Source organism: Colossoma macropomum, unplaced genomic scaffold (genome assembly GCF_904425465.1).
Source record: "Colossoma macropomum unplaced genomic scaffold, Colossoma_macropomum, whole genome shotgun sequence".
Classification (NCBI taxonomy): domain Eukaryota; kingdom Metazoa; phylum Chordata; class Actinopteri; order Characiformes; family Serrasalmidae; genus Colossoma; species Colossoma macropomum.
In genome coordinates, this window is record NW_023494794.1 from 18386483 (window position 1) to 18414037 (window position 27555).

At 37.9% G+C, this 27555-nt stretch overlaps 3 protein-coding genes across 9 annotated transcripts in view; 2 read left to right on the forward strand and 1 right to left on the reverse strand.

Annotated features, from left to right (window-relative positions):
- c2cd2l (c2cd2 like) overlaps positions 1–1546 on the forward strand; it is a 34533-nt gene extending 32987 nt beyond the window's left edge. For 4 of the 6 annotated variants that reach the window (XM_036580458.1, XM_036580459.1, XM_036580457.1 and 1 more), the window contains exons 15-16: positions 307–357; positions 499–1546. In XM_036580458.1, coding sequence (XP_036436351.1) covers positions 307–357; positions 499–752 — 305 coding nt within the window. In that variant the 3' untranslated portion in view covers positions 753–1546. The remainder of the gene's footprint in view (positions 1–306; positions 358–498) is intronic. The other 2 variants (XM_036580461.1, XM_036580462.1) reach the window with 1 other exon arrangement.
- Positions 1547–3439: 1893 nt separating this feature from the next.
- Positions 3440–4136, forward strand: LOC118814729 (histone H2AX). Its single transcript, XM_036580463.1, has one exon. The coding sequence runs from the start codon at positions 3550–3552 to the stop codon at positions 3976–3978; it is 429 nt and encodes a 142-aa protein (XP_036436356.1). The 5' UTR covers positions 3440–3549; the 3' UTR covers positions 3979–4136.
- A 1016-nt stretch (positions 4137–5152) lies between these two features.
- hmbsa (hydroxymethylbilane synthase a) lies at positions 5153–26340 on the reverse strand. 2 transcript variants are annotated; one of them, XM_036580465.1, is made up of 14 exons: positions 26136–26340; positions 23281–23334; positions 21056–21128; positions 18914–18963; positions 17167–17222; positions 15604–15681; positions 14492–14569; positions 14287–14362; positions 12978–13091; positions 11592–11630; positions 8456–8575; positions 7576–7629; positions 7312–7398; positions 5153–6324 (listed from the first exon to the last, which is right to left on the reverse strand). In XM_036580465.1, the coding sequence occupies exons 1-14, from the start codon at positions 26160–26162 to the stop codon at positions 6154–6156; spliced, it is 1077 nt and encodes a 358-aa protein (XP_036436358.1). In that variant the 5' UTR covers positions 26163–26340; the 3' UTR covers positions 5153–6153. The 2 variants fall into 2 exon arrangements, with proteins under 2 accessions (XP_036436358.1, XP_036436359.1); XM_036580466.1 differs by lacking the exon at positions 26136–26340 and adding an exon at positions 23436–23587.
- Between the last annotated feature and the right edge of the window lie 1215 nt (positions 26341–27555).

Here is a 27555-nt window from a genome sequence, read left to right on the forward strand (position 1 = left end):
ATGAGAACCAGACGTCTGAAGAGGTTACTGACTCTAAAAGCTCCCTCATAGAAAGTTCACATGAAACGATTCCGAACACACTACCTAATGACTAAGACATTGTTTTATGATATTTTTGAGATTACCTAACTCATTTATTTTAAATGCATGGAGGGGTACATGCGGGGTGTTGTAAGGCAATATAGTGCCCAATAAATTTTTTCAGGTTTGTAATTATTTTACCATTATCAAACATTATACATAGAAAAACTTGTAGACACATGTAGGCATACTAGTCATTTGCTTATGCCTATATTTGCGTTGTAGACATTACGACTCCTGGTTCCTATCACCACCATTGTAAAGAGATCCAAGTAGGTAAGTTTCTTTGCTATGCACCATTTCATATCAAACCACTCAGATTTGACTATGTTTTATATCTGTGTTTAAATTATGGAGAAACATTGTGTGCCTGTGTTTATAAGCCTTCACTGTCTGACTGTGATTTTTGGGTTGCAGTGGGCTTTCTCCGCAGTGGAACGAAACTGCTGTTCCGCAGAAGGCACAAGCAGAAGGACCCCAGCTTCAGCCAGTCCCACGAGGACGTCTGCAACCTGGGCAACGACTCGTCCACAGCCTCCTGCTCCTCCAGCAGCCGCAAGAAGTCTGGAAGCTTCTCACGCCGCCTGATCAAGCGCTTCTCCTTCCGTTCATCTAAAAGCAAAGGCAAAAGTAGCGCCACCAACGGGGGGGCCAACACGGCCGACAACTGAGACACGGACAGAGAGAGAAACTGGATAGACGTGGTGCGGGCGCCAGTCGAACGAGCAAGGGGCAGCTAGAGCGTTAGAAACAGTTCCTGGAACAAAATGAAGCCTGTGCTCCCTTTTTGGGAGGTGACAGGCATAGCCTTGACCCTCCTTGTCCACAATATTTGACCCAAACAGCCATCGTTGCTTCACGAGTGTGATGAGTACATACGCCTCAGGCGGACGCACATCTGTGCTCTGGCTAATGTTGTGTTCAGGGCAGAATTCTCAAAGAAACATAGAGAAAAACAAAGGGATTTGTCTCCTTCTGAAATACCTATTGATTGTCTAAACTGTGGGTTTAATAATAGACTTTAAATAGCTGCTTTCATGGAGGATAAGGGACAGAAGTGAATTGAAAATAGGAGGGGAGTGAAATGCTGTAAGACTTGTTCAGCACAAGGGGGCGACATAAACCAATCCTTATCACAGCCTCCCACATTATGTTGCTATGTGTTTTTATTATTTATTTAATTTTCATCAGTTGCACTTTGAAACTTTCTCTGATTGTTTACAACGCTGGGGAGCTTTTTCTTCATCGGTTTTCTTATTTTGTGTATTGTTTACTGTCACTGACACTAAATTATTACTCCTTACCAAACAAGGATTTGTTAATGGGTTAATTATGGTGAGGCTTATGCTGTGCGCTTTGTTGTTTTGCTGTAGTTAATAGCAAGTTAGATCAACAAATATTAAGCCCTGTTTTTCAAATAGTGGTACTTTCATTGTGGCACCTTCTTCTTTTATAATGTTTGTTAGTACACAGGAGTAGTATGCATATCTCACAGTTATGTTTGAGTGAATTTTAGTTGTAAAGCTATGAATCATACAAACAGAAGTAAGACAAATTTAACTATGATTGAAAGTTTCTGATTATAATGATAAATTATATCAAGTTAAATTTACACTAAGCTATAATAAGTATTTCAGGTTAGATAAATAAAAAAAACCTCAGGGGATATTATGAACGGTTTCCACAAATTACGTTCAATCTTTTCAAGACTACTCACTGCTCAGAGGAAAAAAGACACATCCTGGACAATATGCTCCAAAATAAAAGTTCCCTACCGTGACTTAAGTCCTTATTTATTTAGCTGCAATAAACTTAGAATGCCCAAAAGTGGGTTCCCCTGCATGCATAGCTTAGCTGACTCGACCTAAACATGTGTAAATAATACTGTTTAAGTGGGAGCACTTCTCAATTCCACCTTCAGATCTACATAACAGCTAAAATGGCAGACTTCTAGCAGCAAGGTGAATGCTTAACTCAGCTTCTGGTGGCTTTAGCTATTCGAAGGGAAATTGTGTGACCACGTACGTCACAAGACAATAGCAAGATTGTTCTAGGAAGTGTGGTGCCATGGCCTTTGATGGTGAAAGCTGGTTGAATGAAAATGTAAGCACTTATCCAGGTCATTGTCGTCTCCTAACCCTTTCTGCAGTCTTCTCAATGATTACTTCAGGCCGACACATTCCAATGCATTTCCTTTGATTGCAAAATTGATTGAACATTTTTGTTTGACATCTGGAAGAAGTTATAAACTAATGTTTTCATCTGGTTATGAATGGCTGAGATCCTTTGCTCTTTCTCCAGTCTGTTATCCTCTTTCCTACCAAAAAAAAAAAAAGGCTGAATGAAGACCCCAATGTTACACTACTATTAGGCCCAGAATGTCATTCTCTATGGTAATAGTGAGTCGCCTAAAGAGAAAAGAATGCCTCTAAGATATTTGGAGCTTTATATTACTATGTGGCTACTTCAATGTTTAATTTATTCTGAATAAATTATTTTTGAAAAATGCATTTTACTTAGTGTTCTTTTTAAATGTGCTAACTTTTGGATGATTTATAATATTGTGCCAGAGCTATGATACAGATGAGCTATTATCAAAAAGAAAAGCCCTTCTAATTAGAGAGGCCAATATAATATTGATAGGTATCGAGCCAATACCAGCAGAAAATTCTGGATCAGATATTGGAGGGGGGAAAGAATGAATCTGCTTCAGTCCTGCAACAAATATAGCCTGAAATAGCACAGGCATACATGTACATCTAGGTGTATCTGTGTAGTTTGAGCATGATGGCCTAAATTTAGATGCTCATCTTAAGTAGTACATTTAAAGAACAAATATTGAATCTGTATACTCAGGGTTTCCTGCTATGTCTATTTTAATACTAACAGATTTAGATACAGATGTGAGACTTTTTAAATTATTTTATCCTACATGAGAATCTGACGTTTTAACACATAATGCATTTAACAGATCTTATGTTTCAAAGCTATCTTAAGATAACCTTCAGCTGATGTCTTTTGAGGTTAGGGTTGGGGTATAATTTGATATCTCAAAGAAAAGGCTTTGTTGACTTTCCGCCAAGATGTATCGACTTAAAATTCAGAGGGAACATATTTAATTGGTTTGAATTTTCCGCCCAAAGTCGATTGACAGAAGTAAAGACCAATGATAGAACAGCTAGACTCTGCCATCCAATCAGCGTGGAGCTTGGCTAGCAAAGCTCTGATAGGTGTTTTGGTTTGCGCTGTTTATGCATAGCAGCTTGCAGCCAATGAGAGCTCGCATCCTGTCAGGCTTTTGTCCCAAGAGCCAATGAGAACCTTCTCGGTGTGGACGTAACCAATAGGAATGTGGGGGAGGGTCAAAGCGCCCATTTTTCAGCCTGTCCTTAAATACTGCACCAACTTCACACACCTCACTCTCTGATTTTCTTTAGTTGAGAGAAGCAAAAGAAGAATTCAACGAATATGTCTGGAAGAGGCAAAACCGGAGGAAAAGCCCGCGCCAAGGCCAAGACCCGCAGCTCCCGTGCTGGTCTGCAGTTTCCAGTCGGTCGTGTCCATCGTCTTCTGCGGAAAGGAAACTACGCTGAGCGGGTAGGTGCCGGCGCTCCTGTGTATCTGGCCGCCGTGCTCGAGTACCTCACCGCTGAGATCCTGGAGTTGGCGGGTAACGCCGCTAGGGACAACAAGAAGACCCGGATCATTCCCCGTCACCTTCAGCTCGCCGTCCGCAACGACGAGGAGCTGAACAAGCTGCTCGGCGGAGTGACCATCGCTCAGGGAGGCGTTCTGCCCAACATCCAGGCCGTGCTCCTGCCCAAGAAAACCGGCCAGGCCGCCCCGAGCTCCGGCAAGGCGGGAAAGAAAGGATCTTCACAGTCCCAAGAATACTAAACAGTGGCGCGAACTCTGACTGCCTGAACAACCCAAACCCAAAGGCCCTTTTAAGGGCCACCCAGCTCTTCTGAAAAAGAGCGGTTCCCACTGTTTCTCTGTCGATGTGTCTCTGTGATTTTTCTACGGTTGCCAATAAACGTGTTTCTCGAACTTACCTTGGAGCTGCTGTTTATTTTGGTGTCTGTTAACTGAATTTTATGCTGTAATTAGTTCAGGTGGGTGCTTATTTTGTTTCCTGGTAATCTTTTTTTTATTATTTATTTATTTTTTTTTATATATAGACATACCGTAGCAGGTCGGAACTGTTCCCGCTAAGTCATCAATTCTAGCACTGCTAATTCAATTAAAGGGGAATTCCACCAACAAGAATTTACTTATTAAATGTTCAAGAGAGAAAGTCATACACTGTGGTTTAATAGAAACTGCTCATTTCTAGATAACTTTACTGAGTCAGAAGAATTCAGTAACGGTGGTAGGAACCAGAAGTCTTAAGTGTTTAATATCTCTAAAAGCTACATTACATTACAGGACATTGCCACTTGAAGTGCTTATGAATCCACCGCCTGATACCTGGAGTTTTTTCATTTAATTCCTGGTGGAGTGGTACACGCAGGGTGTTATGAGGAAAGTAGTCCCCAAAGGAACCATTTTTTAGTCACTAGTGTTTTACCATTTTCAACATTACATATAAAAATCAGAAGATGCATGTAGGTTTACTGGCGGTTGAAGCTGCCATGACCTCTGGTTCCTATCACCACTGCTGTAAAGAACAATGTATATGAATGTAGTTCATATCAAAACGCTCCATTTTACTTTGTTTAAATCTCAACAAATGAGTTGTGCAGAAATTTTGTTGAACTGGTGGAATTCCCCTGTAACTTACTAATGTTGTAGCCTAACCTGGGTAGTGTTGGCTACCTAATCTAAATGAATGAACTTAAAATGTTATTTGAAGCAGATAATTCTTCATTTTAATTAAAGTGCTTTTACACATCGCTGAGATATTTCCCCTTAAACTTCTGTCAGTAGCAACACCGGTCAAGCCACACAGGATTATACATGATCTTTGGTCAAGCTAAGGAGATGCACTTATGGTTTCACCTCTTTAATCTTAAATGACTGAATATGGCTGGGAATTCATGGTGTCTGACAATTCAACAAATATACAGGAAACCTTTGGAAAATAATTTTAATTTCAGTAGTTTAAGAAGTACAGCTCAAGACTGCATTACCACAATAAGGCACGTTTCAAAGTGTAAGAACAACATACGTGTAAATGAATCAGCATCCTGGCAGTTTTAGAGGACTCAGGCCATAAACGATATCCAGTACGAGGTCCATCTTACTGCCTAGACTTTTCTTGGGAGAATGTTACACAGTCCTGTTTGCCCATCAAACAATAAGGGGCGGTTTCCTGAACACAAATTAGGTCAGGCCCTGAATTAATAGTGCTTATGGAGGTTCACCACTCAAAATCTTTTTTTAGTGCTCCACTAGGCCTAATCTGTGTCAGGGCCTCCTAAGGGCTTGGCAGTGGATAAGAGAAGTAGGTAGGCCCAAGTCCACTAAAATGAAGTAGCACCCAGTGTTTTTACAATGACACTGTAAAAGACACTAAAGATTTAGGCTAAAAGAAGGAAGCATTTAGGAGTAAACGTGGCTGCAGATTTGCCTGATGTTATGACCAGATATGAAAATGTCCCACCTCACTAAAAGTAATTCTTTTACGGTGGACAAAAGTCCATCACACTAAAAGAGCAGAGACCGTCTGACTTGTAATATGGTTACAAATACTTATCGTAATTGATAAATGAAATGTTATCACAGTTGATATTCAGCTCCAAATGAACTATTTTGCCTGAGGCTCAGTGTAGTTAAGGCACAAATGGCAATGCTAAAAGAATTATCTTCATGGTGGTCATACTGGTAAATGGAGGCGTACAATCATTCTCTTAATTCCAGTTAAATAGAACTGCAGCTGTCCTGCTCTGGCATTGGATATATCTTACATGCTGACAGATACAAATATAATGTGACTATACATGAGGTGACAATGACTCTGACTGTGGTGGGTGTCTGTATGCAGTTTTCAAGCTGACAGTGTTAAAAGTCTGTCGTGTGGGTCAGAGATCTCCCAAAGGGCCTGCACACCGCAGTGTCTGAGAAGAGCCATTATCGGGCGTCGTTGAGCTGCCTGGCTGTGGTAAGGATGTCCTTGGCTCCTTTAGTAAGCAGAAGGTTGGCGAGGTCCACGCCCAGCTTCTCTGCAGCGTCCAGAGCCGTCAGAGAGATGTTATTTGCTGTTATTCCGACATGGACACGCTCTTCTGTGCTCTCAGGCACCTAAAATGCACACAGAGGAGTAAATGGTTTCCGCATCTAAAGCTCAGTTCACACTTGTCCAGTAAGGTGACACAAAGTTTTAAAATAAATAATTAAAAAAAATGTGTAAAGTTGTGAGGAGCGAGGCTGGAATTGCATTCTGAACACTGGCTACGTTTACATGCAAAGATTTTTGCCAATCCGATTGAATACATTCTGATTACAGATTAAGACTGAGGTGTTTATATGCTCACTCCACTCAACAATCTGATGGAAAATCTTCGTGTACATGCTCACTACAAGTAATCCAATCCAAAATGACGCACATGCATGGAGGACCACTTAGAGTAAACGTTACCATGACAGCGAACACGACGTGAGGTCCAGGCAGAGTGAGATGAGTTTTCAGTTGGTGCGCTTGTGTTTTTAATTGACGTAAATTAATGTCAGACTCAGAAAAATGTACCTCACATGTACTTATTAAGGAAGCTGCGAGAGTAAGACGTCGTGTTCAGAGACGCATAAGCTGGACGCCCGTCCCACCACGTCGTTTAAAGATCAGAGCATAAACTTTGTCTCCTCTGCAGACCAGTTTGTGCTCCGCCATGTTGAACAATATAAACTTTTGCTATGACATGACGCACATGCGCAGAACATACATACATGTTCCGACTGGGAATATAATCGGATACAGGCGTCTTCCATTAAACGGATTATTTATAGGATTACCCACCTCGTTCAATTGGATAGAAATTGTTTTCCGAATTGTTTTCCGATTGAGGTGTATACATGGACGTATTCTATTCCGATTGAGCTATAAGTCAGATTATTAATAGATTATTAGGCTGCATGTAAACGTGACTACTCAGAAACTGCCTTTTGTAACTGGATGAGAGTGAAATTAAGCCATTTAGACTGATGAAAAATTTTAAAATGCAGCTTAGCGGATGGCTAGCAAGAATGACAAACAGAAAAAGAAAATGTGTATGTGTATGTCTAGACTCGAACCTTGTTGTCTAGCTCTACGTTGGTCTGCATAGTGTCCTTCAAGCAGTCGGAACCATCTAGACTGTAAACTGCGCCTGTCAAATAGAGCTGCAACCAGAGAAAAGACTATTTTAGCCCAGATATATGCACGGTTATACACCAACAGCACATATTCAGGTCAATCCATCTGAGTTAACATTACTAGCAGCACAGTGACTGAGACCTGAGAGGATACTTTATTCCCCTTAAGTGCAAATTCACTGAGCATATGTGAATATTACTTACCACAGAGTTTTTCACCTCTGTGTACACAGCGACTGGTACACTGCAGCCTCCTTCCTAAGAGCAGAGAGAAGGAGATTTATAATACAAGAAAATAGTAGTCAAACAGTACAAAAGTACAAAAGTAGCCAAATCCATTTAACTGTATGTGAGCTGTTTCAGGGTTATTTGCCAAATATAAGAACAAGGACAGTTATAACAGCCTTGCTGCAAGAATGTGCCATGCTTTAGCTATTTTTACACTACTTCTAAGATACAAAGCAAACGATAAACCTGTTCTGATCTAAAAGTTGCACATAAACATCCTTTCCAATTACAATCACAAGTGGGAACAATATTCATACCAGAATGTATGCCTTGGTACTGACCACTGAAGCTAACAACTTAGCTAGCGACCTAGCTAACATCCATGTTAATGCTGTAAACTATGGTTATATTTTCTTCAGTAAGCAAAATTCTAGGTAGCTAATTCTAGCCTGTTAGCTCTAAGATAGCAAATATGAAATAAAGAACCTGATGTTTCTAGTATTTTTAACAAGTAGAGAAAAGGCAAAATTAGCCTAGCTACAAACAGAGAGAGCGACCATGGCAGAGACGGTTAGGGTGGGTCTTTGAGCTAGTTTTTGCTTCGTGATAAGTGGGGGTGGGTAGATCATGATATTACTGGTTAAAATGACTTTTCTCCTCCCACTGGTGAATGAGATACACCAAAGTAGATCAGGCAAGCTAACTAGCTAAGCATGTCTCCGGCCACAAAAGCACTTTAACGCAAAGGTGTACTAATTACGGCTTCCCAAGTGGGGAAACAGGAACGTCCGATCAGCACGTGACGGCAGCATTAGTTTGGCTTTTCTCTTTGTGCGAGTGAGTGAGGAAGACTAACCAGCTGTTTGAGGAAGGCCCTCTCTGCTATACAGCGCAGTACAGTGTCAGGGTGGTGTAAGATAGAAACCATCTCCAGGATGTCCCGGTCTCTCGCCCTCACCTCTATGGCCAGTGCTCCCTGAAAAACAGAGTTGAGTACAACTGTGAGATGCTCATCTGTGCCAATGCAAGTCCATTGATTTCAGAATGTTAGAATGAATTATAATTGATCAGAATAATATAACGCGGCGTCAGAGAATGCTTTGGTTCCCCATGGTGCTTGTTGATGCTAAACCGGACTGCATTTAGTTCTTAGAAAAGTAAGTAAAGGTTTTCACTTGCATTTTCATGTATGTGGAGTATGTTTACAGGATATGTGAACTTGGGAGCAGTTCGAGTAGGTACTGTGTTTGGGAGAGCGGGTCCTGATTCATAACCCCTGGCAGGATTTTGTAGCAGGCTTTGGCTGTGCTAGAGGTTTAAAGAGCATTTTTCCCTTTTGGAAAGAAGAATGATTTTCCTTTCTTGTGCTTTGGCTGCTGCGTCAAAGTAAAGCTGTGTCATGGGCATGAACTCTGAGCGGTCTACGCTTCTTCTGTGCACCCCCCGTGCTACAATAATAAAAGACTAGCAAATTTCTTGTTAAAAACAAAATTCTTGCACTGTTTTCAAATAAAAAAACATTATTATATGGCATTATTTTAATTTTCTACAATAAAATAGTGTTAACAGTAGTTACCCTAATCACATTTGCATATTAAATAAGTTGACCCAAATATGTAAATCAAACTGCACAGTAACTGAAAACTGAAACTTAATTTCAATACTGCTTTAAAGCAAAGCGTTTAGCCTCTTATACCTATAAGCTAGCCTCAGTAAGCCAATTAGCTAGCTAACAGAAACCATTTTTAAGCAGCCTGAGCATAACGTACTTAACTTGGTAAAAAAAAAACACTTAGTCTGGTTTAAGCTTAAGATTTAGAGAACGATGGTGCACGGCGTTTCTTCTTTTGATGCTGGCTTGCTAACTAGTATCATTTGTAACATATGGAGCAATGTGCTGCACAAAGCCCAGTTTGAATGTAGCAAACTGAATGTTAAAAAACAGAGTTGAGTACAACCGTGAGATGCTCATCAGTGCCATGCCAATTCAAGTGCATGGATTTTAAAACGTTAGAATTGTAATCTATTATAATAATATTATATAATACCAAACTAGCAAATTTATTGGCCAAAATAAAATGTTATAGAGACATTTTAGAAGTATTTTTAAAAGATTTTTTTTCTGGGATCATATCACAGAAACTTCAGTACTAGGTTTGTTAGTGTTTGTACGTGTTAGAGGTAAGATGATAAACAAATAATTATATCTGACAAGATCTTATCTGAAGTTAGGAAATCCTAAACTACCCAGTCGAGTTACTGTAGTATAGAAAAGTTTGGATGCCCCTGGTCATAGGACATGCTTTGCTGATATTCGAAGTGAAAATAAATTAACATGTCCTCTACAGAGAACACACTTCTGCAGAATTACTACAGAATTACTTACTGCATAATTACTGTTTATTTGCTGAATTTAACATACTGGAAACAATAAAACATAAAATGTGGCCTGTGCAGAAGTTATGGCACAACTGATGTTTTGTTTTTTTCCTATGTGTTTTCCTATAGCAAATACATAGAAAGTGTGCATTAAAAGTTGTAAGTAAAATACCATATTCAAGTTTTTTCTCTGTAGAGGATGCTTTAACTTAGTTTCATTTAGAATATAAATAAAACATCATTTGACTGTGGGTGTTCAAACTTTTGCACACAAAATATCTACATGTCTGTTACCGACCTACTATATAACTGGCATGCAAGCACGTAACTGGACTTATGTAAACCAAAATGTACGTTATAATTAGCTAGATACCTACTGATGTAAAAAATAGTGAAAAAAAATAACCATGCAATGATCTGCAATGTCATCTAACAAACTTTCATTTTAGCTAATACAGTAGTGGAACGGCCCTTGAGATGGCATCGAGCAACAGTATTGAAACGGAGGGTGAGACTTCATGATGCATTTGAATCATTGTGAGATTTACACCCCTGTGACAGTGTCTTCATCAGTCAGCCAGGGGGTATTTTGAGGTTTTACCCATGGACTGAGTGATTGGGGACACTCCCAACTCTGCTTATCTCTCAATATCAACATACAAACCCAATTCCAAAAAAGTTGGGACGGGGCAATTAAGACATTAGAAACATTGTGAATTTTTCGGAAAACATTTTTAACAGGTGATGCAATTATGCTTGGATATAAAAAGGAACATCCAGGAAAAGCCTTGTCCTTTATAGACAAGGATAGATCAAGACTTAGCACTTTGCCAAAAATGCATCATCAAAAAATGCTCCTCAGCAAACAATTGCAGGAGGTTTATGTATTTCACCCTAAACAGTGCATAATATCATCAAAAGATTCAGGAAATCTGGAGAAATTTCTGTGCGTAAAGGAAAAGGCCGAAACCCACACATAAATGCCTATGACCTTCGACCCCTCAGGCACAGTTTAGTTTGTGTCTTCAGTTCCCAAACGATTTTTAAGCGCAAAAAAGAAAGATGATGTAACACAGCGGCAAACATGCTCTTATCCCAAAATTTTTGGTTCATTTATGAGCATATATTTATAAAAAACAAAAAAGTTTATAAAGTAAAACATCAAATATTGTGTTTTCTGTACCATTTTAAATTTAATACAGGTCAAACAGAATTTACTAATCACCACTTTTCGTTTTAGCATCTGACATACTGGAATTGGGTTTTACTGTTTTGGAATTGGGTTTGTATACGATTGCCTTCGTTATGAAATTCTGGGGCATCTGCTCACATGCAAACACAACAGCAGCGTAGCAGTGTTTTGCTCTATATGGCGGCCGTTGACACAGATGGCTACACAGGTGTTTCCTACGTTGCTTTCTTGCAAAACACAATGATTTCAGGATAAAGCCGTATACGTCTCTCTTTTATACTTGTACAGGGCAAACATAGACAACCTAGCTTAGAATACATAATCTTGAAATCTAAATGACAATAATATCCAGTAGCAGCTGTTTTTAATGTAATGTCAGTGTTCAACGGTCCTGCATGGCCAGTTATATCTGACAACTTACTTGGCCTACAGCATACATGCAGTCTTCAGGGCCCAAGACCTGAAAGAGACAATGTTAAACAGAAATTTAAGCTGTCAGTGGAGAACAACAGATAAAAGCCAGAGCTTCAAACCAACCAACATTATGAACGAATGCGTAATAAATCATTATGAAGTGGTATGCTTGCATAACATGTAAGCTCTATCATGAATTCACTGATTCTGCTACCAGCAAGTCACTCTTTTGCCCCACTACACAGCATGAGACGGTAATACTGCACAAAAGTCTATATTTGTCTATGAATAAAGTAGAGATGTATCAATCCAACTTTTTGTCTTTCAACATATGATTTATGAACTCAGGGCATCAGCAGATACAGAGAAATGATCCAACATAAGTGCTCTGATAGGACACTCATGTTTCACAGTAGCAAATCACATAAACATGAATATGCAGTATAGCATAACATACTTTAGTGTAGATGGTTAAACACCAGCATTGTGTAAATATCGATCCAGAATATTGAACTTCTGCATCGCTAAAATCAAGAGGATATTTCAAGCTTTCAGTTCCCACTTTACAAAAGTAGATTATTTCACTGGGAAATAATTTCTTGTGGAGTGCCCAGTGACATTATGTAGAGGTAACATGATATAAATTTGCATAGCTTTGCTGATGACACTCAATTATTTGAGAAATAATGCTAAAGTGATCCTAAAGCATGCAGAGAAACTTGTTCATGCAAGTTACAAGCAGAGTTGATGCCCCTTTTTACTGAATTTCCCCCCCCAAAAAAAACCAACATCTACAACTCCTAACAACACAAAACACAGAGCTTTTAACCGCCCATACTGAAAGAACTGCACTAGTGGCCTGTATTTTTTTAAATTTTGTTATCTAATTTTTAAAGCACTTAATGGTCTGAAAACAACTGCGTACCTCTCAGAATGTCTGTTTATGTTCTAACACATGATCATAGATCTGTAGATACTGATCTTCTGCAAATACCTTCCATAAAACACAGAAAACGTGGAGACTCTGAGTTATTAAGCTATTATGCACCTTTCATTAGGCTGCCAAGCTCGGTACACACTTTCAAGAAATGTCTGAAACCATTTGTTTAATTCACCTTTTAATTAAAATCCTTCTTTAAATTAATCTTTTTATTTGATCTGTGATTGCTTCATATAATTTTAGATGAATACTCAACTTCTATTTAATTTTTCTTCTTTCATACTGCTGTTACTGAACAGTTACTATAATACAAGAAAATCAAATTCAGCTTTAATTTCTTCTATTACTGTTAATCTTTCTCATTTGTCTGTAAACCTGAGCAGCCACCAATATGAAAAGTGCTCTATAAATAAAGTTATTATAATTATTATAAAGATTCACATGGAAATCTACCTGACTGATGCGGTTTTCCCAGCCCATGCGCTTTAAACCGGCTGCAGCCAGAATGATGGCAGCGTAATCATCCTTCTCATCCAGCTTCCTCAGACGGGTGTTTAGGTTTCCCCTCTAAATCAACCCAGTAAAGGATCACCACATGTACATGAACACTCTCATAAATGCAAGCACCCTTTGGATTCATACCACAATCAAAATACTCTACTGTTTAAAAGTTTGGAATGACCCGTCATATTAGAAATGGTTGGATTTTACAATAAGTAGAGTAAACACCAGAAGTTAATAACAATATTACATATTTTGTTATACTTTCATTAACAAGTTATATGGCTTTATAATAATCTTTATACAGCAGTTAGTTAGCAAGCTGATCAGTTGAGAAGCGTTCTAACTGTGCTGTTATTTTGCCATAACATCATGTTTTTCTCACAAACACTATATCACTCCGCTGAGACGCCGTTGCTAAGTAACAACTTTGACAGCTGTAGGAGACGCTCAAGCCATTTGAACGTTTTTACTTCTTACTTTGCCACAAACAGAAAATGGATACTTTTAAGATCCCATTTGACCGACAGCCGATTTGGTCAGACTCGGAACACCTAAACAACCTGGAATTAGCCAGAAATGAACACGATACCATTCGCCAAACAAAATGGGCTGTAAAATGCTTTACAGACTGGCTGGAACAAAACAACATTAATATTGATCCAGCAAAAATTGACCAAACCGAGCTAAACTTGATATTGCAGCAGTTTTATGGCTCAGTCTGTACTTCAAAAGGCGAGGCTTACAGCAGACTGTGCAGCGAGTGAGCGGAGCTCTTTACTCTGACGTAGCAACAAGCTGCTTGTTAAGGAACTATAATTTGGCGGAAGGAATTGCGAACATTAAAACATATTAAATGCCGCGTTTCTGACCCAGTTTATTCATTTCTTACTTTATTTATTTAACTGTTGCATAAAATCAACAGAACACTCAAGGCTGTGTGTTATCGCAAATAACATCACAACTGTGATGATCTACAGCGACCAAATCACAGCCATGATGTTATTTCGTGATAACACACTCCCTCACGTGTTCTATTGCTTAAGTAGCTCAGCTTGTCATTCTGATCACATCTAATATTTCTTTGCAGCTTCCTACATTATTTTTAAAAATGTAAAGTTGTAGATTATCACCATATTAGAATAACTGTATACATGTATTTGTAAAAGTACTCAACTTCTAAAAGAGAATGTACACATTGCATTTTCACCCACACATGAGCATGCAGACACTTAGTGAAGCACTGGGTGAGAAAGGATACGATGTTTTCAAATTCCAGTTGAGGGAATCTCTTCTTCAGCTGGGCCGCTCTGCGGAGTGAGCTCGTGCCAATCACACTGAAAGAGGACACCAAGGTCACAATGGGTAAGAGCTCTGACCACTTCCTGGCTTAAAAAGAAATTTCCTATGCTAGGCTGAGAATATGATGCTAGATATTCTAAGAAACATGTCTATAAATGTTCTACCTTTTTTCTGGCAGGCCGTCCAAGGTGAGTCCAGCATTCTTTGGATGAAGCACCACAGCATCATGGGGATTTTCACGTCTGGGAGATATCCACAATGTCAAAGTCAGTACTTATGATAGCACTGTCATACTATTCAAATGCACTTATTTTAAAATGAAGCAGCTTGGTTGCATCTTTTGATGCTCGAAAGGTGCATTAGACTATTTTGTGTCTATGGAAAGCCGTTTTAGCTGTTAGTCCACAATTTTTATATCAGAAATTCGATGAAATCTGACATCAACTTGTAAAATATCCCAATTCACTCAATTACATTGTAACCTGTGCTTATTAAATTTTCATATAAAAAGTTCTCAGACTTTGTTCTAATAAATCTTGTAATTGACTTGTTACTAGGAAAAACGTAAGTGTTACAAGTATAAATGTTGCTCTTACATGTAAACGTTTTCACTAGTCATTTTAAGCAAGATATAATTAGAATTTCATTAAGTTAAATTTGTACGTGTCTTTGATTAAAAGCTAAAACGGCTTGCCATACCTCCTGTAACTCACATCAAACTTGCTTAAACTCAGCTGCAACAGTTGCAATCATTCCAACTTTGAAACAAGTTTCTTGAAACAGCCAATCAAAACGCAGGTATTGTACCATGTCATCATATTAAACAATATTCTTAATCATATTATTTCAATCTATTTATTTCAATGCATTGTAGACAAGAAAATATAAAAGGGAGGATGGTCTCTTGGGATATTTTTCCTTATGTGTTGGTAACCAGTTAGCTTTAACAACTAGTTAACTACCCAGCTAACATTAACATAACAAATGTTTGCTGCTTGTGTGAGCACTTATGTTTTGCCAGCCTGCTGTTTCGGAATTACATAGCAAGATCATTTCATCTCCTCTTGACATAAAAATGATACATTTTATATAGCAAGAATACAATATAGAGAAACATTAACTATTACTCTTACTAACTAGTAGAATAATGGAACGTGTTTGCTTTCTGTAGCTCTTAAGTTGCAGGGAGGTCATGTTTCAAAAAGCTAGCGATTTGCAACTTCTGCAGTTGCGCAAAAGTTTCACCATATAAAGCCTTAAAGATGCTAAAACGTACTGAAGAACAGCGCCGATAGTGAAGCCAGGAGGCAGTGAGGTAGGCAGGTCTTTCAGAGAATGCACTACAAGGTCCACCCTGGTGAGAGAAAAAGAATAAATTAACAGAAAAACAGAAATTAAATAGTCAATGTCAGTGAGAAAACAGTCACATTATGACATTTCCTTCTATTTTCTGTATTAGAATAATAGTAAAGACATCAGAACAATCAAATAGCACATACAGAACTGTGAAGTGACCAAGATAGTGTAGGGTAAATTTAAACTTCTATGTTAGACTCTTTAAAGCCCTTTCTTTGCCCCATTTATTTCAAGCATTTAAATCAGAAGCCTATAGATTAAAAAGTCTTTAAGAAGAAAAATTCCCATATAGAAGAAAAATATATGTTACGCTCATATTAAATCATTTCTGAATATTTAAATATGTGCCAATAGATTTTAATATTCTGCCATATAAGAGCATATTTCCATTTGTCAAACATATATGGAAATATATTACAAACCTGACACATATTTTGAAAAATATATGGAAATACATTTCAGATGAATTCAATCAGACTTTTGACTGGAACTATGTACAGGTACAGTATATTTCAGTGGGAAAGACACAAGCCATGTTTAAGATATGTTTAAAAAGAGCTGAAAAAGTCAAAACTGTGTCTCAGTCACCATCCTGATTTAGTTTAATTTTAATTCCACCATTTTCCTTTTTCAGTTTGCATAATTCAATCCTTGAGATGTAAACAAAGTGATTCAGAGTGGTTTGATATTAAATGGTGAGAAACTTGCCTGCTTTAATTTCCTTTACACTGGTGGTTAATGCAGTGGTGGTTAATGCAAATATGTGTATCCAAATAAAATGTTATTTGCTATCCGAAGTCACAGATGAACCTACACCTAAAACCTGTCTGAGTTTTTATGTGTAACATAATAAATGTAATATGTAATAAAACAGTGATAAATGTTGAAAAATAATTTTTCTTCAGGGGCTATTTTGCCTCACAACATCCTGCATGTACCTCTCCACCATGCATGTATTTAAAAAAAGTCTTTGAAAAACAACGTCTCAAGCATCAGGCAGCATATTCATAATAATTTCATGTAATAACTTGTGAGGTAGCTTTTAGAGACATTAAACACTTTGGATGTCTGGACCCCTCACCACTGCAGTCAACAATTCTGACTCTGTAAGTTTGTAGAATCAAGCATTTCACATCAAACCACTCTGAATGACTTTGGTTACACCTTAAATTAATGATGCCAAAATTTAGAAAAAACAGTGGAAGTTCCCTTTAAGATTCCAAGCTGCTATGTTAGAATCGCCTGCTGTACCCGTGTTTTCACAGCAGAGGGCGCTAAAAGCTCAAAAAAAGTTCCAAGCCAACTGTTTAAGCCCAGGCTTTGGTTCAAGCATCTTACAACATAATTAACAGGGCAAAGGTCTGTTGTTTTGTTATGCTGATTCTCAGTGATGTGGTTTAAGCAAGATTTTATCCAGCCTGGTCACTTTATGGGCAGGACTCCACAATGGCGCTTCTGTTCAGGCACAGCGGATACGGCTTACTCGTTTCTCTCAAGGGCATTCTCCAGTTCTTTGGTAAATAAGCTCTTCTCTCCAATCTGGAACAACAGCAAGAAAAATACATCTTCAGCAGCTTTTAGTTAGAAAGTAGCTGTAAGACTAATTTTGTGCAATATATTAAAACATACCTAATCCCAAAGCATGTTTGTCTAGTTTGTTCTTCAGATATGGACCATTCTACTGAATTGGTTCAAACTGCAGTCCCACAATTAAAAAAAAAAAAACTATTTAAAAAACATTTGAGTATTCAGACTTTAGATATTTACAAGGATTATGTTATGATTTATTTAAACCCAAGGCATTAACTGAGATAGTAATAAACTAAATATACACAAAATCATCATTTATAGGGTACTTTCTATTAGGAGGTGGCTGTCCTAAACCTTAACCCTTAAACTTCTGAAAATAATACTTATCATTTTTAGTCATTTTTTTAAAGATCTTTTTGATTTCTTTTAAAGTGAAGTTGAACAATTTAGATATCATGAATTTAATTTTTAAATGAAAAGGTCATTCAAAAATGCTGTCCCAAGTTTAGACTGTATCCCTGTCCCTCATGGCCACACGACGAGCAGGTGGATCCCATTGTTTTAAAGTAAATGTGTCCAAAAGTCTGAAAAGCACTGTGTAAGATTCAGAACTGTCACTGCTGAAACACATTTCCTGTAATAGAGTAAACTCTTTTGTGTTTTAATGAAAGGTATTATGATTTAATGTGTGTACAACTGTTCAAAGCTATGTTTGCTAGTCAGGTACTGGCTGGCGCTTTTGAGTTCTGCTCAAAATGAGCTAAAATTGTCACCACTGAAACATTTGGTAAAGTTTCTGTAGTGTTTTGATTGTTTTCATAAGGACAAAATGGGATGTTCAAAACTTTAATATAAACTTTAATATTAATATGTAGGGTCACTCAAAGTGAAAAGTATAACATTCCGCATATTGAGGGGTGAGGGGAAACTCGGAGTGATGTACTGATAAAATCATTACTTTAGTCAGAATCCTTTGAAACGGAAGCAGTTGGATGTTATCTTCACGAGGCTGAAGTGGACTTCATATTCGCCAGCTTCTCAAACTCACGACAATTCAAGACAATTATGATGAAAAAACACAAAGTCGAAGAGTTCATTCCGAACATTTGGCCAAGAGTTGACCCTGAGTGCCACAGCTGTTGGAGTAGAAGAATTGATTTTTTTTGGAATCAACTCCTTGGAACCAAATTGAGTTGAACCAACTCGGTGGAATGATCCATATAATCTATTTTATTAAAAATAACAGTAACAGCATCAACCATAACAATTAACAACCATCAGAGAAACACCAAGAATGATCATTCGCAGAAGGCAGTAATATAAACACAGGGATGAATGATGTGGGGAAAATATCCAATTGTGATTACAATTTAAAAGCGATTATTTTTGCCAACTTAAGCTCCAGGCCTTTTTTCCATCAAAAAAGGAGCACCAGCACATCCTTTTTTTTTTTTAGATCAACGCTGAATGAATGTGCTAGACTGCCACTTCACAGGCCATACATTATCAGGTTAAATCACTCACAATTTGTTAAGATGTTGAATAATGTGGGATATAATTTTTGTATAAAATAAAATATTTCAAATTGCAATTTCGATATCGAAACGATTAATCGTTGAGCCCTAAACACTGGGTTTCTTATGACTGTATTGGAAGCGCTCTGTTCTCTGTAATATTATGTATTTTATGTGTATTATTACCTTTGATAATGCGGTGTCCAGGATTTTGTCTCCGATTGTCGACATGGCCACTGAAACACACATAGGAAACGTTTAACAAAACGTAACTGTGCCCACTGACTCCATTTCTGACATCAGTGCTGATCTGCTTTGACACAGACAGGAGGATTCATCAGAGGAGGAGACGAGAGGAATGGTGTAGATTACACAGTCCCATTAAAACACAATCGCTCAACTGTCTGAAAGCGTTGCAGAGAAAAGAGCGACAAAAACGGAGAGAGAGAGAGAGAGAGAGAGAGAGAGAGAGAGAGAGAGGCAGACTGAGAGAGCAGTGGTGAATGGGACAGACGAAGAAAATGAAGAATTAAATAAACACAGACAATAAACAAATAAAAGAAACTGGATTGTAGAAGCAGACAGAGGCTATTACACTGTGTCACGATTAGCTACAGAAAACTGACCTTCTTGATAAATGACCAGTGATTATTTGGAAAGCTGTACGATGATTATGCAAATCTGAAATTCTCCTACTGCTCTCTCTTACAGCAAGAAATAAAGTCCTCATAGAGACACTGATTTATGAGTATTTTTGTAATTAAGCCTCTATTAACGTTTTTGTCTTTTTATAATAAATACAATAGCATTTTGAAATCTATGTATGATGTGTTTCTGTTCATGATGTTCATTTTTATTTTCTGGCTTTTTTTTTTAAAGATTGATCAGTAATCACTCAATTACTAATTTAACTGATAGTGGCAGGCCTAGAGGTTTACAGATAATGTTCATTGACTTCATTTAATTTCTAGTCAAAACGGTCATTAAGCAGATGAGGTTATTCATTTTTAAAGGGTCAGGAAAAAAATCTGAAAACATATTTAACAGAAAACTGCTTAGAAGCCTAAACAACTGACCAGACCATGTTGTTCAGTATTTATTATGTCCACTCAGCCTTTTTTTACAGCTGTCATTCTTTTCAGGAGACTAAGCTGGTAGCATTTTCTGCTTCCTGCAATCCAAGTAATCCCAAACACATTCAGTGAGTGTGTTTACATGCACCTCATCATCTGGTCATAATCAGATTTCTGCTGTTATCCGATTATTCAAATGGTTGTATAAACAGCATACTCTGATTTCTTAGATCGGAGTAAGGTCTTGAAATCAGACTAAGAAATCCGATAAAAAGAGCTACATTTTAGCTCAGTAAGCAGATTTCTTAGCACATGTAAACTCTTACTCTGATTTCTTTCGGATTTCTCAGTCTCACATATGCGAAAATAGAAGGCGGTACCGGAAATAAGCCAGCAGCGTTTAACACAGCACCTGCGAGACGGCAATGAACACTTTTGGAGCTATGCTGAAACCAATTACATGCTTGATGAAATAAAACATTTAAATATTCTTCATCTTCTCGATGATGTATGTTCATATTTTCAGATAAAGTGGCGCAATGTTTAAAAAAAAGTTGCGGCATGAAGTTTGACTTTTATGTTATGTTTACATCACGTCTTGTGTGAGTTTACTGGCTGGTTGCAAAGCAGAAATCTGAATACTGCCTGACTCATGTAGAGCTGGAGTTTTGCCTGTTATCGGATTACTTAAGTGCATGTAAATGCGTTGATCAGATTACTGACAAAATCTGATTTTCTGCGGTTATCAGATTCTTAAGGACATGTAAATGCACTCAGTGATGTTGAGGACTGGACTTTGGGGTGGTCAGTCCATTGTTCTGAGAACAGCAGTTTCTTTGTTTGATTTGCAAATTTTCTTGTTTTGTCTATTTCCTTTTCTCAGTAATGACTTCTTGACATCTGCACATTCTTTCAGACCCATAGCGTTGGGTGGTCTGCTCACAGTGGAAGGATGGAAACACCTGGATTTTTTTCGGATCTGAAGTAAGAGTGGAGCTTGATTTTCTCCTCTCTGGATGAAAGCTTTAAGTGCTGTTTATCTGAGAGGGATAGTTGTGGTGGTCTTCCAGGTCCTGCACAGTTAGAAGCCCCATTTTGTCAGTATCTTTTAATTATTTTTGAACTCCAGTTTTGGGAACTCCTGTTATTTCTTTTGACTTTTTCCTTCCTTATGCAAGCATAATGGCTGTTTTGACTGGAAATGAAATAAATGAAGGAAGGTCTCTGACTTTTGCACAGGCCATGAGTCTCATACCTATCTCCAGCTGCAGGTCAGGATACAGCTCCTTCAGCTTCTCTGCCACACTGTCCGTCTGGATCCGGGCCAACTGCAACATAGACACAGCTCCAACAGTGAATACAAGAATCAGCAAGATCTGCTGTCAAAAGATATGTAGACTAATGCTTGCAGCAGCACTATCAACTTCACAAGAAAGTACCTTAACATAGAGGTGGGACACAGCACGATATTTATTGTTATGGCGATAAATTACATCACCATCTACTTTTCTAAGCATATCATGGATATTGTCAGTACTTAAGGAACAACTGCATAGTTCACTACAAAGAGAGTTTAATTAGACCTGTTTAATTGTATTTGGCACAGTGCAGTATCTGAAACGCTACATAATAAATCACTGTGTTCAAAGTTTTGGCATTATTTTAAATGTGGCACTATTGTTTGTCTTTTCCAATATATCAAACTCAGAAAAACTAAATGCTGTGATATTTATTTGTATTGTGAAAATGAAAAGTATGGTTGTTATTTTTGGCCACGCTTGCTTTAAAGGGGAAATTTATTATCAGATGTAAACAAAGTCACTGTTTGCTCCATTGTAGAGAAGCTTAGCAAGCCAAAATTGTTCAAAGTAGTGGTGATGGGAACCAGACGTCTGAATTATTTAATGCCTCTAAATGCTACATCACAGGAAGTTATTACATGAAATGGTTACAGATATTTTGCCTGGTGCCTGAGACATTGTTTTACAATAGCTCTGAGAGAAGGGTTTGGCCTGAGAAGTATCCAAAGAAAACTTATTTTTTCAGATTTACCTATTTTATCATTACTATTATACACATAAAAACTCGAGAGTACGTACAATTGCTATATTTGCATTGTAGACAGTGTGACCCCTGGTTCCTATCACCACCACTGTAAAGAACTCTTTTCAAGCTTCTCTACAATAAATAATTTTCACACTAAACTACTCTGAATGACTTTGTTCACATCTCAACAATACTGAATGATATGGAAACTTTGAAAAATCAGTGGAATTCCCCTTTAATATTACAAGAATGTATTCAAAGTAATTCTGGACCATTTCTATTGGACAATTTATCATTAGATTTTCACACAATGTAAAAGGAAGATGATATTTTTTATGTAAAAAAAAAGACAAGACATTAAGATAAAAGGTTTGGGTTTGACAGTAATGATAAGTCATCGCTGATAAAGTACTGTGAAGAGTAAAATGGACTTGGTCACTCCCAGCAATCTCTGTAGGGACAGATGAAGATGGGCTCTTATCCGATCACAGCACACTGTCTGACACGCCCGCTCTCATTCATCTATCCACCCTCAGCTCATAACTGCTCTTTTAAAATGATTAAGCTTTATCACGCTAATAAATAAAACTCTGTTACCCATCATTAATGCCTGTTCTTAACTTATTGATTCTTCATTAATAGGATATTATCAAGAAAGACAGAATAATGAGGAAAAAAAGTGAAAGTAGGTCTTTTTCAAATGTTCATAAATATAAATGACTCAAATTTTTTTTTCAGAAACTCTTTGGTTAAGAATATATTCTAGAATCATTTTCTAAGCATTAGAATTAACCCATTTCTGCCTCAGTTGAGTTTCTCAGGGGGAATCAACCTTATTTGATAACATTAATTCAAAATATCTATCTATTTCACAGGCAGAATGACCAGCAGGGGGTCTGCAGAAAGGGGCTAAGCTTGCACAATAAAGTAAATTTAGAAAAATGATTATCGCTTGCAGACTTAGTGCAATGAACAATGACATGATCCAATTTTCGTTACAAGGTACTACATGTGAGTGTCACAGAGCCCTCTAGCTTGCATGTTTCTTGATACTATAATTGCCAAATTCCTAAATATAATTACCATGTAATAACGAACTGGGCTAGCTTCTAATACTACCGAATTTATAATGCTGTCTATATTCTGCACAGATGGCATGTAACATCAGTAGCTACCCGCAAACATAAACTGTGTCCTGTGTAAAAGTTATGACATATTTTATGTGTTATGTTTTATTTTTTCCAATATGTCTAACTCCAATGTCATTTGTAAAATCCACTTTTTAAAGAATTCTGAAACGTTCAGTCTGAATTGAAAAGTCGACTCTTGGTGATTTTATAATGAGCTGAATCCTTTCCAAAAGAATCACAATCAAATCAAATCATTGTGAGGTCAGACATTTACACCAATGCAATGAACAAATCATATTCTCACCTGGCTTTTCCTGGTTCCCATGCGAATAACCCGGGTGACTTTTCCATTTCCTTCCTGAAAGAAAGAAGCCAAATTACAAATCTCATCCAAGTGCCACTGTCCAACAACCTCAGCACCTGTAGCTGACAAAGGCCAACAAAACTCCTCCAACTCACTCTTATGTACTTAAACGGTCCTTCCATGTTAAGTGGTTGGCAGTTGAAGTGTTTAGACTATAAAGGATAGTGTGCCTTCTTGTCCAAGGCCTAACTAATGAATGAACTCTGGAGAAGGAGCTCAGAAAAGAACATGCTCTCATCCTGAAGGGCCCGAGTCCCCACGCCCTGCATCTTCTGGACAATGCTGATAACTCATTGTTAGCTGGTGCATGTGTGGAGTGTGTGGTGTCAGATACACACACATTTCTCCACAAGACTGCTACTGTTCACTGCTATTCAGTCATCTTAACTGCCATGTTTTCTTGAAGGAGGAGGTAGGATAGCCTAACTGCCTCTCAGCTTGAGGAGACAGCACCATAAACAGCCTCAATAGCTAAGAGGTGCTGCCAGTTTCATCGATTCACGGAGGCTCAAAGATGAGCCTACAACAGTAACTTGTATATAGCTATAGAAAACTATAGCTAAATAATGTGGGGTCATTTCAATGAGTCGAGAAGCCTAATCAAATCAAGCTAATCAAAAAAGCAACTATTTAATAAGCCATGCAACAGCTTTTCATTATAGGTGAAATACATCATTTATAAAATTTGGAGTGTATTGATGTAAAATGCTCCGTTCTAGAGAAACATACTGAGTCAGACCTGTTCACAGTGGTGGTGATGGGAACCAGATGTGTAAAGCCTCTAAAAAGCCACACAATAAGTAGGGCTTTCTTGGTCATTAAATTTCGGCTGACAATTAATTGTCATTAGGGCAATAAGACTATATTTTAACGTTATCATGATAAATTTTGACATAATACAGTTTTCTGAACATATCGTGGATTTCATTAGTACTACAAAAAAAAACCTTACAAAATGAGCATAATTAGGCCTGCTTTTTTTGGATTTAGTGCAGTGACTCACTCAGTACTGCCCACTATGTAAAAATATCTTAGAGCACCATGGTACTAAGTTAGAAGTTGGATTTTTTTTCAGAACCTCCATGATGCCTGAATGAATGCATTTACTGCTTCCTTTCTAACCTTGTTTTACCTCAGCCCAACAGACCCAATTCACATTTTGTTTGTTGCTGCATAATATAACTGGGAAATATAATAACTGTGGAAAACCATCTCAAATAAAGGCAATTATGCAATAACTGTGACAGGCCTAACCAAAGAAATTCATAAATAAATGTACTGTTAATGTGGCAGCACATACACAACTGAGTATGGCAAAGATTATATGTTAATGTAACTTTTTTGTAGTAATAATTAAGACGGAAGCTCAGTGACTCTATATGGACATGCCTGCATTCCTAAAACAAATAAACAAACAAACAAACAAACAAACGAATGAATGAATGAATGAATGAATGAATATGCAAAAAAAAAGGTTCCACTTGCAATACAACAAATCATATACTATGTTAATAATAAACACTGAATACATGCATTTGCATGCTTGAAAAACATTTATTACCAGATTTCTGTCTCTAATACAAGCACCTAATGTTGACTCAAATGGCACTTTTTTTCATGGAGTGACCCATATATGCACTGTAGACATTGTGACGCCTGGATCCTATCACTATCACTATCACTGTTTAAAGGGGAACTCCACCAAATTTTTAAAATTTTTCTGCATAATTACATCATTATCATGTTAAAGTCATTCCAAGTGGTTTGGTCTGAAATGCTTTGTTTTAGAGAAACTTAAGGAGTCCAAATTGTTCAGTGGTGGTGATAGGAACCAGACATCTGAGGAGTCTGATCACTCTGAAAGCTCCCTTGCAGAAAGTCATTTCATATAATGGTTATGACATCTGCGTCTGTGAAAAAAGTGCTGGTCTAAAACCTATTTTAATCAATGTATTTTAATGTATTTATAGTGGAGGGATACATGAAGTGTGTTCTAAGCCGAAACAGTCCCCAGTCCACTTTTGTTCAGATTTATGACTATCCTACCATCATCAAAGTTATATAAAAACTCAGAGGCGTGTAGGGATCCCCGGTTCCCATCACCACCACTGTAAAGAACTCTGAGTCTGTATGTTTTTATTTATTTCGTTTTTTTTTCCCAAATGAACCATTTCACATCAAACCCCTCTGAATGACTAACGTTAACGCTACATCTCAACTACTGAATTATACTGACATTTCAAGAAGTGGCAAATCGGTGGCGTTCCCCTTTAAGAAATCCGAGTCGGTAAGTTTCTCTACAACGCACTTCATATGCATTTCATATCAAAACACTCAGAAGGACTTTGTTTACATCTGAACGACTGAACTGTGCAGAACTTTTGAAAAATCGGTGGATTTCCCCTTTGAGTTTAATGAGCGAGTGCTTTCACACGAGTTGATTTCTGTCACTTGCAACGCTTCATTGAGTGCATGTCAAGGGTAAAGAGTGAATCAACCCGCCTTTCAATCATATCGACTGAACAGCCCAGCTGTAAACTCACAACCTTAATACGCTCCCAAATGGGCCATTTTAGCGTTAACACTAATTAATACTTCAGATAAAACCATGGGAAGTGCTTCCTTCCACCGCGCTTCTACATAAACCGCCTTTTCTTCACGACCCTCCAATGGATGACGGGCAGTGAGACGCCAGCCAATAGAACGGCTCGACTGTTTTTATTGACGTCTCGGATAACCAATCAAAGCCCAACACTGGCTCTTCGCCCTCAATCACAAAACTCTGGTTAACTTACTGAACTCGTGCTCGCTTCTTGAGACATTTTCCTTTCTGAATGAAATGTCCAACGATGAAAACAGTCGTCCCGTCTCTGTCATGAAGAATTCCCAATCGCGTAGGCGAAACAGCCGCGAGAATTTCACATGTGTAACTGATTTTTACTACTCCTCGCCGGCCACTACCAAGACTACAACCGCCAGTCGTGACCTCGTTTGGAATGTCACTTCCCTGGTGAGAGGAAGTTCGATTCAGTTCACCGAACCGACTCGTTCGAGCTGTCCGGTTCAATTAATCGATTCAGTAATTTATTTTCATTAGTTAAGGCAACTTTATTCTCATCCCTTTCATATACAGCCAAATCAGGTAATGTGAGACACTTTTTGGAAATTATTAGAATACATCAAAACTGCTCCTCTTCATTTCTGTGCTAAACATGTTGATATTTGTTGACCTTCTCGTCTTTTAAAGAACAATTAATCACACCGGAACATTTAAAAGACAAAATTATCGTTTTTTTGGTCATTTTTGATGGAAGTGTAGATTTGTGACTATGCCGCCATGCACCATATATTAACCAATACCAAAAATGTTCCTCTCATCAAGTGAAATGCTCAGCTAGATCAGAGACCCTCACTAAAACCATCTGTCACTCGCAGATAGGAAAGAAGGAAAATGCCTCATGATTTCTGAGACAGGTCGAGAGATAAAATGGGATTTTAAGTTGCTTCCCCTTTTAAAATGCATTTTCCACAAATAGCTTTTTATATGATAAAAGGTCACAGACATTTTGATAGTTCACACCTACACCTATAACCAAAGAATGAGCATTTACATAACATTTAACACATTAAGGTACTTATGTTCATTCAGCTCACTGGCTGTTTAATGTTATTTTATCAGGTTGAAATAGGAATATTCTCATTCTAATTTTATGAGAGGTCTTCAGCCAGTAACACGGTCATAAAGGTTGCATAGACCACAGGTTCTGAACCTTTCCACTTCAAGGCCCACCTGTTTATCACTAGAAAGCATGAAGGCCTACAAGAAAACAAAACTCAATGTTTTCGCTTAAAATGTCATTTATGGGAAACTTTCAACACAGTGACATGGGGCCTACTCTTGCAATATGTGATATGTATCAGTGAACATGAAATATCGGCAGAATATTGGTGCAAGTGGACAACTGACAGGTCAGGTGTTTCTAGAGGCAAAGGGCAAAAAATTTAAAAAGCTGCCTTTGTGCACTGTTATTGCGGGGCTTGTAGTAATGCTATTAACTGTCTGAAAACATCTTACATTTCCTTTATATGGCTAAGTCAATTATTCTTTCACTTATTTTATGACAAAGTTTCATCACAGACCCACTACGGACCACTGCCCCCCTCAGTATAGGCTCATGGACCACCAAAGGGTGCTTAGTGGGCTTGTGGTCCTCG

Bases quoted from the DNA above. Each gene is read 5' to 3' on its own strand.
- hmbsa (XM_036580465.1), bottom strand. From the start codon at position 26,162: ATGTCTCAAGAAGCGAGCACGAGTTCA. The intron at 21,129-23,280 runs GTGAGAATATGA...TCTATGTTGCAG, and splicing joins TGGGAACCAGGAAAAGCCAG to TTGGCCCGGATCCAGACGGA. The intron at 7,399-7,575 runs GTAAGTAATATT...CTCTGGTTGCAG, and splicing joins CAGAGGTGAAAAACTCTGTG to CTCTATTTGACAGGCGCAGT.
- LOC118814729 (XM_036580463.1), top strand. From the start codon at position 3,550: ATGTCTGGAAGAGGCAAAACCGGAGGAAAAGCCCGCGCCAAGGCCAAG.